The sequence below is a fragment of the Haliaeetus albicilla genome, chromosome 1 (assembly GCF_947461875.1).
Source record: "Haliaeetus albicilla chromosome 1, bHalAlb1.1, whole genome shotgun sequence".
In the NCBI taxonomy this organism is placed as follows: domain Eukaryota; kingdom Metazoa; phylum Chordata; class Aves; order Accipitriformes; family Accipitridae; genus Haliaeetus; species Haliaeetus albicilla.
Genome location: NC_091483.1, coordinates 20,274,385 through 20,291,850, shown reverse-complemented (window position 1 = coordinate 20,291,850; position 17,466 = coordinate 20,274,385). Strand labels below are relative to the sequence as shown.

Sequence of the window (17,466 nt, the reverse complement as noted above, 5' to 3'; positions counted from 1 at the left end):
TTCAGATCATGAAGATTGTTGAGTGTGGATGGAAGTATTTTACGTGAATCAATAAATTCAGCCTTTACATCTGTAGGGGACAAATGCATGCTCCAAAGTTTGTTTAAAACAATATTGGGAAGACTTCAGACTAAATGTGGTTGGTTTTTTTGGTTTGTTTTATTCTTTGTTTTGTTTTGTGTTTGGTTTTGGTTTGGGTTTATTTTGGGGTTTTTTTTTTTTGTTTTTTTAGTTGTTCTTAAAACTAAATCATGTTTCTGTCTTATTAACTCTTGTTTCTGTAGTATGTTTCAGAATATGAAGAGTTCATATGTATTTAAAATCTTTGTCATACAAAATGTTAAGTTAAGGATAAAGCCTCCACATTACTTAAAGTTCCCGAGCTGGCACTTTTAAGCAGAAATCTTGTAATATTTTTAAAATGTTAATTTTTTTATATCAGTGGTGTATACACACAGAACTAGTAAAAAAACCCCAGTCATTACCTGCAGGGTTATTTTTGGAAGTTGTTGGCCAACTAGGGTCATCTTTCTAAAAATGTTTTGCTATATAATGTAATATTTTCTTACATATGTATAATAGGAAGGGTCTTTCCTTCTTTACATTTCTTTTGTTTATCGTCTGAACTTACTGCCACAACAGTGAACACCAGTTCTGGTTTATTTCAGAGGAAGTAGGGTTAGAGGTATAGTACAAAATGTCATCTCTTGGGACTGGGAGGAACAGATAATGGTTTTTTTTATTCTTAATTAGAATTTTATTTAATTCAGTTGATTGAAGTAAATTTTCACTACTTTCACCATACATGGTGTTTAAAGTTCTTGCTGGGGGATTTTTCTTCAGCTCACCTTATTTTTAAATCTACGTTTTTGATGGCTTTTTCACAATATGAGATATTTCTAAAGTCCAGTTTTGAAGTTGGCCATGGTAAGAGAAGGTGTCTGTAGAGGTAAAGTGATTTGCTTCATGCCAAGTGTCTTGCTACACACTGTGGTGAAACCATGATCTCGGACATGATTCATTATTTTTGCTACTATATCAAGCAGATATTTTGTTGTGGCCATTAAAGAGAGTGATTCCAGGCTTAAATCTTTTTGTAGCTAGGACTCGATTGGATAGCTGTGGGGAAGAGGGAAAATGTGTACTGCGGTGTACGGATTGGTAATTACTGTCTGCATAATATTTAGAATTTCTTCTCTTGACCGAATTTATACGATGTTGTTCAAGTAGTTCAGCAAATGCAATTCGTTGGTTGTTGGTTGGATTTTATTTTTTATAACACCTTGATAAATTCAGTATTTGGAAGTATTTGAAGTCACACTGGAGGAAGTCTAGAAACGGATACTTGTACAGCTTTAGTTGAGCTGTGTGTTTTATTTAGTTTAGCTTATATTGACATTGTTAGGTTCAAGTAACATATATTGCTTTGTCCCTTGTGATTTTACTTACTGAAATAGGATAGGAAAACCCCCTGAGATATTGTCTACTATCTATAAGAGAGATATAATGTATGGTTTTATATTTGATATTTTTAGGGTGTTTTGGGACTTTTTGTTTTGTGTGCGTGTGACAAAGACCTCTGGTTTCAGTGGAGAGCTCAGCAGTTCTGTGTGAGAGCTTAAATTGGTTTAGCCTACATGATCAGAGATACCATCTATCAATTACTTATTTCTTTTGGATCCAGGCAGGAAAGCCATAGAAATGAAATACACTCCCCTGAGGCAGGAAGACTGAGACTCTCTTGTATGTCATAAAAAGCAGAGCAGAGGGAAGAGAGTTCTGCACTGTGAATCCTAAGCTTGTCATACTGGCTTTCAGCAAAACTCACTGGCGTTTTAAAATCCATTAGAAAAACTGTAACAAACTGCTTTGGTTCTCAGGTGATTAAACAACTTGAAATAACTACTTGAAGTAGACTCTGTAGGATCTCTCAATTTCTAGAATGTTTGTTGCCCTCAGTGGCATCTCTTCCTTTTTAAAGCAAAATTCTGCATAGCGATTTAAGGTCTGTTAGAAAAAAGTGTGTGTTAGTCTTAGTCTGAAAAATGAATTATGGAGTTCTCTACTGAATGATATCTCTTGCACATGTTGGCAGGAAGGGAAACTTTCTGAGCTTCGGGATCTAAAAGTTGGGAATGTTTTTCTGGATAATTGTACTACCAAGTTATTAGTACAGTTTTGCTTTGGTATCACAGAATGTAGAAAGCCTAAAAGCAATTTCTTAGCTTTTTCGGAGGAAGGGGAGTTGAAGAAATTGAAGGACTTATTTGGTAGATCCTTTTACATCTGATACCTGCAAGCAGTAATTTAATACATTTGCTAGGAGATTAGAAATATTCTAGATTACAAGATAATTGAACAGGCTAGGAACCAGCACTGTAGGAACATCCTGAGCTGATAGGACAGTGGAAAATGTTGTTAGTGGCAGAGCTGAAGGAGGAAATTATTATGCGGCTGTTGTTGCTTACTGTGTAGAGGGAAAGACTTATCATTCAAATACATGTTTCCTTAGATCTTTGATAAATCATGTAGCAGAAAACAGCAACTGCATGTTTGCCTATGGAAAAATAAGTTAACTTTTATTTTTACTGAGATAAAAGCTTATGCCTCCTTCAATGAAATTGAGTTGATTTACTGTTTGAGGTGTAGAAAAAAATATTTTGACTCAAGGAAATGGTCTCTGTTTTTCCTGCCTTAGTTAACTTTTACCTTCAAGGTAGATTTTGGGGTTTAACACCTTCCCCCATACAAGCAGCCTGTTTCTCTTCCCACACCCATCCCAATCCCACCCCCCCTTTTTTTTTTAGTAGGTCTGTGGCCAGAAGTTTGACAGCAGTATTATCAGACATCAAAAACCTAGCTGTCAAATTGCATATTCATGGTGTAGGAAGTCTTCTTTGTCACTTTTGGTTCTCCGATTTCAGTGCTTGCTTTGCTATTTTCAAGTATTATTCACAGGGTTTGAATGGGTGATCTTACTAAGGTTTCAGGTTTATTCTTTGCCCACTTCCACTGCTGCCTAGAATTATTCTTTTCTTTTTCACTTTTGAAATATTTATTTTTTTCCTTTAGGCTAAAAATGACTTCTGTGCCCCAAAACTGTTCTATTTTGTCCGGTTCTATCAGCTACTTTAATAAGGAGTACTTCGTCTCTCTACTAACTTTGTCTTCTCTCTTCAGATCATTGCTGCTGCAGCAGTGTTATATTAGTGTAGCAGTTAACTCCATTCTTATTGTAGGAATTAGCCTTAATGACATACACACTACAAAATGTGATCATTTTATATGTCAACTGTAACATAAATGAAATAACCCAAGGACAGGAGAGCTTGTGACTATTTTAGCAGTCTCTTCCTGAGCTTGCTGGTATGAATAATAGCAAAGAATAGTCAAAAAAGATAGATGTTACTCCTTAGTGTGATTAAAATTGAGGTGGTGGTTGTGGTTATGAAGTAACACAGGTGGAAAAGGAAGCATGAATCTATTCCAATAATAATATGTAGACTGATATTAAACGTGTTTTTGAACAAATAAAATAACATCAAGCAAGGGCATCGAAAAACGTCGTTTTAATTTCAGGTTTTGGGGTTTTTTTTCCTTTCAAATACAGCTGATCCTACTGCTCTGGGATTCATCATTTCTCCATGGTCTCTCCTGTTGCTTCCATCTGGCAGTGTATCATTTACTGATGAAAATGTCTCCCAACAAGACCTGCGAGCATTCACAGCACCAGAGGTTCTGCAGAACCATTCCCTATCATCTCTGTCAGACGTTGAAAAGGTACAGTACCTCTTCCTTGGCAGACAGCTGTTGTCTTTTGCTGTTGATCCCTTCACAAAGTAGTTTTAAACTGTCCTTTTTATTTCCCTGTGCTTCTTGATCTGTACGTGTAATTATTAATTTCTTTTGTGAGCAGCGGAGGGATCCTGCTACTTTATTTTTGTCCGTAAAAGTGGAATAGTGATTATGGTTGTATGCACTTATGAAGAAGTATCTATGTGTAGGTTCCTGTCATGTGTGTGCTACTGACAGCCATACTTGGGCAATTGCTGCACAGAATAACTGACCATCGAACTAGTAGTAAGCAAGACTTCACCTTCTTTTTCTGAAAGATTTCAGTGACATCAACAATTTTAATTTTTTTAAATTTTTTTGGCCAAGTGCATCTGAGAGGTAAGTAAAGGAATTACTCAAGCAGTCTAGGGCTTCAAAAAATGGGATATTCCTGCACTCATCTCAGAAGAAAAAGTTTGTTTTAGTTAATGTAAGTATCCCTCAGTTGTATGGAAAATTGTTCCTTTCCAACTTCCTTCTTTAACTCTTCCCCAAGGGTAGATGCTCAGGCAGTTAAGGTTTGCATATGTGATCTCCTCCAGATCATTGGTAAGCACAGTCAAAATGACTAGCTCCTCAAATGTTTTCTTAACAACAATTGATTGCAAGTGGTAAAGCTGTCCCCAGAAAACCATTCCCTTGGCCTAGTCAAAGATTTTTAGAGGTGGGAATAAGAAGGAAGCTGAGCTCTATTTCCATCTCCTTTGCTTCTTTGGATTGATAATCCTTAGAAAAGGAAGCTAGCCACAGCCAGTGTTGTAATCTGGGAACAATTATGACATTTGGCAGTCTTCCTTCAGGAAGAACAGCAACCTGCTCTTACTCCAGAGGAAACTGGTATTGGTCAATTGCTATTGTGTGCACAAGGACTATTAAAACTTGTTTTTCTGTGTTGAATATTTTGTGTTTGCAGCTTTTTTTCTTCTAAACCTTGTATATAGTCAGTTTTCTTTAGGACTATATCAGCAAATACCGAGCAAAAATCACTGTTTCCTCAGTTACTCACAAGCCCTTAGACATCCTTCTTGTCCTGCAGTATAGTCAAAATTAATGGTATAATAAAATATGTATATAATTTTATTTATGACAAGACTATAAGCAATTAGCAACCTAGGTTGAAAGTTTTAATAGAGAAGTAAAAATAACACTGACATCAATGCAAATTTGGGATCAGTTATGTAGGATGCAGCTGCCAAGCTTTGTAGTCATACTGTTGGAATTGTTTATCGTCTTTCAAGAGAGACAACACTGTTGAAGACAGTTATGTTCCCTCTAGTGCCAACTCTGAAGCTAATATACAAACCAGGCTTTTAAAAATGCCAGAAAAAAGTTTTGAAATGACATGTTTGTGACCTTCATCAGAGCTGATTGCTTTCTTTGTTCTGTGCTAGTATTCATTCAGTATGTTACTTTTTTCTTTTTGAAATAAATAGAGAACTGTTACTATTAAAAGCCATGCTATGATGTTTCTTTATCTTAATCTTTAGGAAGGAAATACTCAGAGGGACTACTGTGGCCTATAAACTCCAGCACAGAGCATGTCAATAGGCGATGACCAAATACTGGCATTCACATATGCAGCGCTGATTAATCCTCTCCAATTATGATTCTGTGAAATTTATTTCATGGTATCAGTATAACCTTGCTTGCTGGAAGGTGATGACAAAATTGAGACTCTAGGCTGCAGTAATTGTGTTGCTGTTTTCATTGGGAAACAATTGGATGTGGAAATAGACAAGCTTTGGCTTTAAGCAAATTACTCATACAGTCATGTATAAACAAAATAACACCCTTTAGCTTGTGGTATTCATCTTTAGCATTAGGTTGAAGCTTCAGGCTTTGGGCTTGAGATGCATTAACCTGTTTTGTGTTTGAACTCTGCTTGATTTCTGCGTGTGTTTTGCACACACTGCAGGGGGGAAATTAACTGTTCTGATAGCCTGGGATGGTGCAAAAACATTTGAAGAAAACTTGCTGCTACCATTCTTGTTCTCAGTTTAAAGCCTTGTGGATAAATCACATAGCTGTTCTCCCAGTCTGGTAGTCATGTCTGGGTGCAGTGAAGGACAGCCATAAACTGAAGATGGGATCTGTGAGTTACTCATCCTGCATTCGCTCATGTGAGACCCTCCAGTTGAATTCTTAGAAATATACCATTGTGTACAAAGAATTGAAGTCTTTTCATGATGGCAATGGTATATACCATTATATGTAAAAATAATCTTTGATAATGCATCAGGGGAAAAAAAAAAAAAAAGGACAGGACTATCTGTAATACTGGTCTATAATCCCCCAGTTGGGAACAACACAGTACGGTACGTTTGTGCGAAACGCTTCAAACATATCAAACCTCTTGAGTTTATTTGCTTACTTGCTTATATGGAAGGAGAAAGCTACCTGAAACATAGTTTTGTACAAAAACTTTTGTCCCATTATGGCTTTATTAGTTTAAGTTTGTAGGGCTGATAAATAGCTTATGTGTGCAGCCTTCTTTTTTTAAATGTTTCCCTTTATGTTTGTGTTAAACTGTGTGTTGGATGGTATACTGGTTATTTGTCTTGATATGTTGACTTCAAGTTTCTTACATCTTGCTTTGCACATGCTGACTGTAGTAACTTTTAACATATTTAAACTTTTTATTTTTTGTTCTTTCGCAACTTGCTGGAGCTTACCAAATTAACTTACTGGAGATCTTTGGTGTTTTCCTTTTTGGTTGTTGTTCTGAAATCAGACCATGTCTGAAAGCTGCTGAAGGCAGAAAAGCATCCTGTTTCTTAAGGCCCTGTAACAGACGGTGACAGGGTTGCATTTGTCTCTTGAATTATGAATTTACTTGCTAACACAAAATAACAGTGTATTCAAGGATATATATTAGAAAAAATTATAGTGAATACCCTTTTGATTCTAAGACACCCAGTCAATTTGAATACAAAATAAGTGTGAGGTAACTGCAAGCTTATTGGAAATAGAGTAAGCAAACCATTCAAAATTATAATGAAAGATTAATTTGGAAAATTAATTTGATGTTGATTTATATATTGTGGAAAATACTAGAAGTATCATAAAACAAAAATGAGCTAGAATTTTTGAATAAATGCTTTCATTTTTAAGAGATGCATGTTATGCCTCTAAATCAAAAGGTTACCCCATCTGGAGAGAGAGAAGGGTATTTTAAATATGAATGCTTATTAGGTAGTATTGTACAAAACCACGAGTTACTAGTCATTTGAAATTAGCAAAATTCTTGGGTTTTTATAATACAATTTATCAATAGATGTTTTTTGCCTGGTTTTCATGCCGGAATTCTCTCTTATGTAAGGAACTTGATGTAATGCTGCACAAACCTCAAGCAGTGGTGATCTTTTAAACAGACTGTTGTGGGATTTCTTCCCCCTCCCCCTGACTATCTGACACAACCTAAGGCTGTCAAACTATAATAAGCCGTTAGAAATTCCTAAGGGGAACTGTCAAACAGCAGTTGAGCAGCAATATGACTATTTATCTGATTTTTGAAGTTGAGGTGTAGTAGGGTAGCATGTTATAGTTTAGAGGTCTGATTGTGTGGTGGTACAGTAATATTTTTGTTAAGGATGATGCACTCCTCTGTTTTGGAAATATATTCCATCATGTTGAAGCTTAGAATCATGGAATGATAGAATATCCTGAGTTGGAAGGGACCTGCAAGGATCATTGAGTCCAGCTCCAGACTCCACAGAGGGCAACCCAAACATTAAATCATATATCTAAGAGCATTGTCCAAATGCTTCTTGAACACCAACAGGCTTAGGACCATGACCACTTCTCTAATTAGAATCAATAATTTTGATAATAGACTTTTTAAGTGCTGTTCTTGCATTTTGGGGGGGCAGGAGAGGTTGGAGGGCTTTTTTTGGGCAAATTTTTTGTTTGGTTGGTTTTGTGTGGTTTTTTGTTTGTTTTCTTTTTTTTTCTGAAAAATTTTTTTTGCATGCATGTATTACCCTGAAAGTATATTCACCTTTTTCTGTATAGCTGTGGTATATCTGGATAAGTGACTTTCTAGTATTTCAGTTGAAAGGGTAATGGGTAATAAATGAGATATGGAACAATTTTCGCAGTATTTGCAAGATGATGTTTCTGCTTGAATGGGGCAGTGGTATTAACTAAGAACCCTTGATGCTTGTCTGTGACTTCTGTCCTGTTCTGTTCTTTGCATGGTACAGAGACACCTTACTTTTGTGGCCAGTGTTTGCTTTCTGGGAGAGGAGGCTGATGGGTGAGCCCTTGTTAGGTATACAGTACTGGCTACATATCTGCATCTAGCATAAAGCTGTGTTTCATCTGCATGGGTGTACAACACTGCTGCAGTCCTGCCAGAACATGCCACTAGCAACAAAATTTGCTGCCTCATTTTCCCTTCTGAGCATGATTGGAAAGAAATTCTCCATGGTTCTGCTCCAGCTTTAACGCAAAGGAAAACATTGTTTCTGTATTTTTCTCTGGCTGAATATCTTTCTTGCACACGCGTGTCTGAATGCACACCAGCTGACCCTGTTCCTCTGTCTTCAGTGTTTTGTCAGTCAACTGGACTGAACTGTACCAGTGAGTAATCATGTGTCAGCAGTATCTGGTGTATCGCTGCCTTTTACTGATGGAAACCTTTCTGTCCTGCGCCGACTTATATGCTGTGCTAGACAGAGACCATCCGACAAGATTTTAAGTGGGAGAAGTTTAGGATTGGAGTGCTTCTCTGAGTACGTTGAATTCCAATTTTATATGAATAAGGCACATTGAATTTACAAGAACAGTTTTAATAACATGTTGCTTCTAAGTGTATTTAGTAATTACTTCCTTACCCTGTCACAAAGCTGTGTATTGCTCTTCCGAATACATAAAAAGGAAACTTCTGGTTTGCGGTATAAATCTAAAAATACATCATACTTGTGTTTTGGAGTTAATTCCTGGCATAGTGCAGTAATGGTATAGTGTCTTTCAAGCAACCTGGTCTAAAAAAAAAAAAACATTTATGCATCATCCTTTTTCAGAGTCTTTGAGAATATATTTTGTTGTCTTGAGTAGGCTGAGAGACTCCTCAGTACAGAGATGAATTCTCTTGTACGACCGTAACCTAGTTCTAGATAAATGATTTGTAACAACTCTACTTATTTAGTATGGGAAGAATAGAATTATTTTTATCATTTCATAGGTTCTGTTGAGTCCATCCATTACCTTTGTACACTCAATTTACACCAAAGTTTTTAAAATCTCGGAGTCTGGACAGATCTTAGGACTTAAGTAAGATGTTTTGCTTTTAGTTGGTGAAGAGGCTGACTTAACTGAATCGCTTCTAATTTATCGCTGTCCCTGTAATCGTTGTTCATTGCCTGCACAATTATTTAATAAACTTGTTGCTTTAAGTAGCACAAATACTACTTATAACTTGATAGAAAGAGCCATCACTAAGTGTATGTTACTTATACAGTCCAGAATGACTGATTATATTTTTTTTCTGCACTTACCTGTTTTATTTTCACAGTCACCTTCAGGGGCAGTATGTGTTTGTGCTATTAATTCTGCAGTATTTAAAGGTTTTATTCCCTGTCTTGATGGGCTTAATGTGTTAAAGATATATTAATGTCGTTAATGTTGATATGAATTGTTAATTATACATGTAATGATTAATGTATTTGTATCTTAAAATATCAATAATAGATTAAGGTGACTGCTTTTACATTGATACTCTTATGTTCATTCCTTTTTTTTCCTTTGATCCCAATCTTAGGGATCTCTTGACAGTAGCAGCCCACTGTTTGAGTCCTGCTAAGGTCTGCCTTGCCTGCAGACTAAAGTTTTAAGGATCCTTGGACACAACCATGCATTCTGTACCTCACACCAGGCTGATTGCATGGATTACGTGTGTTTCTGGCTTCAATGTGAGATGAAAGCTTAAAATTGAATGGAGAAGACAGAGGCACTGGTTAGATGCAGTATGTGTTGTAGCAGTAGGAATTTGCTTCTCTGACCCTCATGGCAAAGGACAACAATTTGAAAGACAACTGAGCTTAAATACCAGGAACATATATAGGCAAACTGATGTTAACTTAGTTGCTCTACTTTAAAGTTCTGCTTTGTGTTTCCAGTCCTGTTCAATGAGTTGACAAATGTCTTGTGTCTTATGACAGGTCCATATTTATTCTCTTGGTATGGCACTCTTTTGGGGAGCTGACCATGAAGTTCCTCAAAGTCAGGTAAGTTTAGATTTGGTTTTGTTTAATATTGCAACTTCAGACTTGATAGTTTGACTGTATCTGCATTTGAGTTAACATGGCAGGGTGTCATAATGATACAATGAAGAGTAAGATTTCTTCCCTGTACTTAAGAGCTTTTTCCTGTGGGGTGTGTGAGGGTGGTGGTAGTGTTGTCTTGCAGAAAGAAGGTGCTGATACTACACTTCTGTTAGTTTCCATGAAGATATATCTGGGCTAGTCTATCCTGTAGTGTCGCAGGCTGAAAGACAACAGTTTAAGCTGCTGACAAAGGAGAAAATGAGTTGTTTTGGTTTAGGCTTATATAAAAACAAATATTTAAATAACGTTGTTGCTTTACTCATAATAAAGCAACTTGTTCTCTATGCTGCTGTAACTTCTGTGAGTCTGTACTTGGCGCATACAGATACTTTACATTACACAATGACAAAGGGTATGAATTGTTTGGAACAGGGAGTAGACTTTTGCTATTGATTGACTTGTCAGTCAATGCAGACACAGTTATAGACTGCTTAGAGCCGAGTGTTATTGCACAATGGGGTTATTTCACACACCCAGCAGAACTCCTAGACTGTCTTTCCAAAACTGACTGAAGGTGATGTGATTCATCATCTTCCTGGGTGCTCCTTCCCCACCGCCAATTAAACTTCTAGAAGTAAATATCTAAAAGCGTGAAAATAAGATGAAATGCATCCAAAAAATCATGTAATGATGGACTTGAAATTGTGGGATTTGGCAGAGCATTGTGCAGCTCAAGGAGATAAACTATTTCTGTTTCATATTTGGGTTCAGTCCTACTAGTTGGTGTTATGTGCAAGGGTAAGGAAGGAAATTTTGAAAGGCTTTTTGGCAATTTAAGTGTTCAGTTACTAATATTTTCTTTAACAGAGTGGTAGTTGGGTTCTCAGCTATACTGATTTAGAAGTAGTTGCCTGAATGCAAAAGTCAGAAAATTTGAAGCTATGACTGTTTTAGGGGTACTTATTTGTAATACCTACTGTGCCTGTCCCAAAAGCCCCAGTATTTTCTTAGACAGCTATCCCCTTTCTTTGCTCTCCTGTCTTGTAGGACATGAAAGGAACAGTATTCAGCAGTAGTGAGAGAGTGACTTAAGGTAGGTGGAAGTAGGTGTTGAGCAGAAAGTAGGCATGAATTTCAGTCCCCTTTTTCTTTGTTTCTTCCTTTGGTATTAGATTGAAGCAACAGTTTCACAGTAATGCAGTGGGAAGGAGTGCTCTACCTTTTGATACAACAATATTTTTCCAAAGACAGTGTGGTGAGATATGCCTGGAAAGAAAGGGGGAGCAGAAGCCTAGAATTTACCTTTGGGATGTTCTCATGCAGTGCCTCTGCCCTGTGGAGTTAGTGGAGGCAAAAGGACAGTCTATGTATGGCATTACTTCTAAGTGTTAATTTGCATGTGCAGATTTTCCCATTTAAAAATTTTTTTTTTTCCATATTTGCCTGCCTATGTTGGTTAATGAGCTGCTTCTCTGCTGGGAGTGTGGTTGAATACAAGACTCATTTTTATGATTAGTTAGAACTGCTAAACAGATAGGTGGGAAAAGCCTATGTTAATTAAATCAGGGTGGTCCAGAATACTTTTTTTTTTCTTAATGGTACAGTTTAAGAGTACTAATACAGGGAAGATTGTAAGATTGTAATGGTTTGAAGTGCTCTGTGATGCAAAAAGCATGACAATGCTTGTACTTTGTGGGTAACCACCCACTTTGGGAGAGTTGCAGATCAGAAAGCTCAAGTCCCAAGTGCCTGCGGCATCTAAGAACAAGTGTTATCACTGACTATTGCATACCCTGAGGAGTGATATTCCACATACAGTGTGTTGGTTTAACTGAATGGGTAGAGGAGAATTAAATCTAGATGGTTCTTAACTGTATGTGTGTTGTCCTGCAACTATGAAGCTCTGGTTCCTTAACCAATGGCTTTGTTGTTTTATTCCTTACTTTTTTCTTGATATTATTTGATGATGTCACTGGACTTTGGAAATGCTAATGCAGCTGCTGCAAAATATTGGTGAGGTGGGGAACTGTAGCAAATGAGCATAGCAGAGAGGGTTACAATATGATTGTAATGAGGATTGAATTTTATGCTTGTGACTGGCAGAATGTTCAAAAACAACAAAGAAAACTTCCTCTGAACCTTTTCTATAGTCATTAAGCCCTTGAGAAAGGAAGGCGTTGGTGTCCTGACCTTACAGTTCAGGCAGCTTGCTTGGACCAGATTGTTGTAGAGTAGGAATCGAATCTAGATGCTGAATGCCTGTCCCCTGATCTACAACCGCTATTTTTTCACCACCTAGATGGTGACTTTCAAATTGGCACTCAGATAATGTAGGCAATAAGTCTCGTGAATAGTTATTTTACTGTGTTGAATGTCTTTTGTCTCTGTGTGTACCACAAGTCACTATTAAAATTGCTTTTCCTATCCCTCCTGGTTTTGTTTGTCACTAGCCTATCAAACTTGGAGATCATCTCAACAGCATACTTCTCGGCATGTGTGAAGATGTCATTTATGCCCGTGTATCTGTACGGACTGTTCTGGATGCTTGCAGTGCCCACATAAGGAACAGTAACTGTGCCCCTTCTTTTTCATATGTGAAACAATTGGTCAGACTGGTTCTGGGAAGCCTGTCTGGGGTAAGTCTGTGTCAGCATTTGAGGAATAATAGAGATGAGCAGGAAGAGAGCAAAGGTGCTAATTCAGAGTCACTCTGCAGTCATTCTTCCTCTTATTTTACTATGTTGCAATTTTGATAAGGATGAGTGTTGAAAGGAGAGAATTGCTTCTCTCCCCTTGTAACAGTTTGTGCACTTGACAATTCCTCCTGGAATATGCATTCATGACTGGTGATTCTGAGGAATTTGATTTTGTGAACTGTTTGTCTTCATTGAAAGAAAAGTAGAGAAAAATGGGAGAGCAAAAAAGATGATGAACTCTGGGGCAAGCCTTAGACTTGTTGCTACTTGAAATGCTTAAAAAAATTATTGCTGTGGATTTTCTTTTTTTAAAGCTATGCTTGACTTTTGGGGAGTTGCTTATTAACAGGAAGAGGGACTTTTTAGATGGTGTGCCAATTCTCTTGCACTTCTGCTCAGCTCTTGGATATGATAGTTGTGGAGGATATTATTGTCTAATGATGACAAATGCATTGAACTCTTTCAGGAGTGAAGGAAACTACATGAACTCATCTTGCGAAGTTACTATTCCTGACAGGCAACCTCCCTTCACCTAAACCATTACAATATAACTTCAGAATAGTTAAATAATTTCAAGACTCTGAATAGAAAGGAAGGCCGTAAATTGTCAATATTGTTAGATTGTTCTCTGGCCAATACTTGCTTTCCTTGTGTTCTGTTTACAATTATGATAAATGATGAGCAGTTTATTATTGCTGGAATAATCACATGATGGTCCTGAATTTTATCTGGTTTGATATCATTGAAACTCCTTTTTTTAATCTCATGGGGTTATGCCAAAGTAAAAATTGGTGTCTGGCAAGACAGCACTGTAATTGCAAGAAAAACGTTTGACTTAATAATGCTTTCTTTTAAAAAAAAAAAATGTTATGATCTAATTGTTAGATAGTTTGTTCATAAATCTGGTTTGGAAGTGCTTGTACAAGGTGAGAGGTCCCAGCATTTGTCTGATATGTGGCAGCAGCTGATTATGACAGGCCTCCAGAAATAGTGCTGAGCCTAAGCTTCACAAAGCATTGTATAGTCTGTGAGGCTATGTCTGCCAGTCTGGTGCTCCTTGTTGTAATGTCTGAAGTCTTGTGTACTTGCTGAGTGGAGCTAGTCTGTGATTCAATGAAATAAATTAAAATATTAAAATAAAGATCCAAACCTTAAATTGGGCCACAAGCTATCGAAACAACCACTGTTGAGAGCGAGTCATTAGTCTCCAAGTTCTTAATGGCCCTTTCTGCTTAGCAATTTTTCTGCTTTTCCTCATCTTGTTCTTGTCAGCAGGCTTTCAGAGGGAGTCTGAGGTTAGTGTGGCAGACTAATCTAGACCAGCCTGCCAAAGACAGCAACAGTGGTCCCAAATGCATATACTGAAATCCAGCGGAGAGCTGAATCCAGCAAGTGTGTTCCTGTCTGCTATATCATGTTCCTAATGAAGGAGTGGGACTACTGGCAGTTATCCAGTGCTGAAGTTTTGCTAATCTTCTAAATTTCCTCTGCCAATAACCTTTTTAACCGAATTCATAATGTGTGTTGGCTTTGCAAGAAGACAAGAACAATATAGCCAGATAGAACCGAGTGTTAACAGAACAATGATGACATTGCTGTGCTGCTGTGTTGTCATGCAGTTTAGCTAGCCATCCCTGCTGTTTTTAATGTTTAGTGCTCTGTATGTGTGCTGGAATTTTTAAGTTAGTAAGAAAAGCACATAAAATTGTTTTTTTCAGAACTGTAGTGCAACTTGCTATTCCAAGATCAGCATGCATCCAATCTTGATTGGCCTTATCAAAGGCTAGAGAGGTCATTTGGTGGTCTATGAAGCACAGCTGAGAGGTCCTGTTTGAATGTTTTCACTTTCCATGTTAATATCCTTTGTAAAGGGCAATATGGCACAGGACTGATTCAATCTATTTAATGTTAATTGAGTTGCATTGCAGCTGTGATGGATAGAAGGCTGCTTGATTTCTCTTTCCCACCTCCCAGCTAAGCCACTGTCCAAGCTATGCCAATTCCCACCATAGCAAAAGATCTCACTAAAGATTCTTTGTTGTAGCACATAAACTCTTCTTTGAATGACTGTACATGCGAAATAATTGTATTTGTTTTTAGGGAAGTAGCAATTAAAAAAAAAAAAGTTAAAATTTAATGGGAGTAGTTAAGCCTGACACACGAAAGGAATGTGCCTGGGGGGGCTAAAGAAGAGGCGTCTCACAAATGCATGAGATTTTACACATGTAGTAAGTTGTGTGAGGTATCAGCCTAAAACTATCAGGTACAAGACAGTTCTTCTGTTACACAGAAAACTCATCAGGCCAATCACAAATTCCAGTCATGTTGCAACCACAGAAGATGGTTTTCAAGTGTTACTGTATTTTGTTTGCTGTAGGGGTAGAATGTATTTAAGTTACATGCTTGTGAACTTAATTTAGACTTAGTGGAAAAAAAGTAGACCAAATGTGTAGTAAAAATAATGCATAGATTATTCAAATAGGGTTAATTCTAGGAGATGGTCTCATTGCTGAATCTGTTTTTTATCAAAAAAGTTTAAACTTCCACTCTGAACTTGAACTTAACTGTTTGGCAATGACTTACATTGTGCATTTATGTAATGGACACTTGTTTCATACTAATGGGTGCTCTTTCAATATTTGACTTTGCATTACTGCCTGTTTTGCAGGTGGATCAGCTTTCTTGCAATGGAGAGAGAAAATTGCAGCCAGACAGGAGCCAGGCTATTCGGGAGCGGCTGAGGGGAAAAGGACTTCCCACAGGTAAGTGCCTTATTGCAGTAAGGGTTATGGCAATAAATACAGCCCTGTGGAAGACCAAGTTTGGGTACGTTTTGTGGCCAAAGAAATTGAATAGTGGAGGACTTGCTGACATTCACAGAACTCTGATGGTACAGTGTCTAGCTAAGTGTCGTGGTTTAACCACTAAGTGTTGGTGATGGTGACATGAGAATAATTGTTTCAAGAAAATACATGTCTTTTTCAGTTCAGTCCTGATGATAGGAACAGATTTTAAAGGTTCTGAGCCAAAAGTTTTCTTTTTGGAGAAAGGGAATCTTCAGCTGAAGGTAGGTCAGCTAGAGGAACAGGAAGCAGCTTTTCTTTGTTCCCTCTTTCCTGTGGACTCTGCTTTCTCTTCATAGCTCTAGTTGCACGCAGCCTGTTTCCCTGCTTCCCACGCAGCCCTGGACTCTTTTCTCTGCACACAAAGCTTTTTTCTGACTCCTCTTTTTTCCTGAAGAGAAGTATTCTGTGTTCCATCACAGTTCTGCTGTGCTTTGACAGTGTGAGGTGGACAAAGAGGCCAGGCAGGGTTGTACTGTTACTTCAGGGAAGTAAGGAAAGAGGAAACTGGGCGGGGGCATGGAGGAGACAGACTGTTTCAGAGGCAAACTGTTGCTATTGCCACTGTGGAGGAAAAAGGATAAAGGTTGACAGCTGATGCTGGCCATGACCATAAGTGTTAGGGACACAGGGTTTTCATCCGCCTCACGTTATCTCCCTGCCTATTTACCACCAGTAGACTTGGAACAAAGTTATGTTGCTGATGTGCTTGTGTTGCTCCTCTGTTTTTTAGTTTTCTGGCAAGCAACCGTGCAGTGAATTGCAGGAACCGAAATAATCCATGGAGTTGTCAGTGGCAATAGAAACTGCAAAAGTTAGACATGAGTCTGGCCAGGCGTTGGTGGTCTTCCTTTATTGATTCTTTAGAGATGAGTCCTAGATTAGGCTACGTTTTGATATAAAAACCTTATGTCAGTGGTTGCCAGCCCTTCCAGTATGGCGCTATGTGTTTAGGAACAGTTTCTGGTACAAGCTGTCTCTTCATTTTCTAGCACAAATGCACTGTTCTTACTGCTTTCTCAGAGGCCTTGTTTTCTTACTGGCTTTTTTCTTCTTCTTTTCCAGAATATTTATGTAGTAATAGGAAGATCTGTAGAAATACAGGGTTTGGGACTGGATCAGTCTAGTTGACTGCATTTGTAAACCATGTAATACCTTTCTTTCTGAACTTCTTAAGCTCTTTCTTAAAATGATTTTTTTCTGTGGTTCCCACCTGTTGTGCTTTAAGCCCGGCTGGCAATAAAGCACCATGAGGCTGCTTGTTCACTCCTTTCCACCCCCACCCCTCTGCCGCTGGTGGAATGGGAAGGGGAAAATATAATGAAAAGCTTGTGAGTAGACAGAAGGACAGGGAGGGATCACTCACCAGTTATGGTTACGGGCAAAAAACAGACTCAACTTTGGGAAAAAACAAAATCAGTTTAATTTGTTACCGATCAAATCAGAGCAGGATATTAGGAAGTAAAACCAAATCTTAAAACAACTTCCCCCCACCCCTCCCTCCTTCCCAGGTCAACTCCACTCCCTGGGGGGATGGGGAATGGGGGGTTGGGGTCAGCTCCCCACACCTTGTCTCTGCCGCTCCTTCCTCCTCAGGGGGAGGACTCCTCACTCATCCCCTGCTCCACCATGGGGTCCCTCCCACAGGAGACAGTTCTCCACAAACTTCTCTGACGTAGGTCCTTCTGACGGGCTGCAGTTCTTCACAAGCTGCTTCAGCGTGGATTCCTTCCATGGTGTGCAGTCCTTCAGTCACAGACTGCTCCAGTGCGGGCTTTCCCATGGAGTCACGGCCATCTCCGGGGGCGTCCCCCTGCTCTGATGTGG

At 38.3% G+C, this 17,466-nt stretch overlaps 1 protein-coding gene across 5 annotated transcripts in view; it reads left to right on the top strand.

The window, feature by feature from the left end:
- Nucleotides 1-17,466, top strand: part of PTPN13 (protein tyrosine phosphatase non-receptor type 13) — a 127,688-nt gene that overhangs the window by 33,576 nt on the left and 76,646 nt on the right. For all 5 annotated transcript variants that reach the window (XM_069781297.1, XM_069781323.1, XM_069781315.1 and 2 more), the window contains 4 exons: nt 3,611-3,780; nt 9,996-10,061; nt 12,551-12,736; nt 15,465-15,558. In XM_069781297.1, coding sequence (XP_069637398.1) covers nt 3,611-3,780; nt 9,996-10,061; nt 12,551-12,736; nt 15,465-15,558 — 516 coding nt within the window. The remainder of the gene's footprint in view (nt 1-3,610; nt 3,781-9,995; nt 10,062-12,550; nt 12,737-15,464; nt 15,559-17,466) is intronic.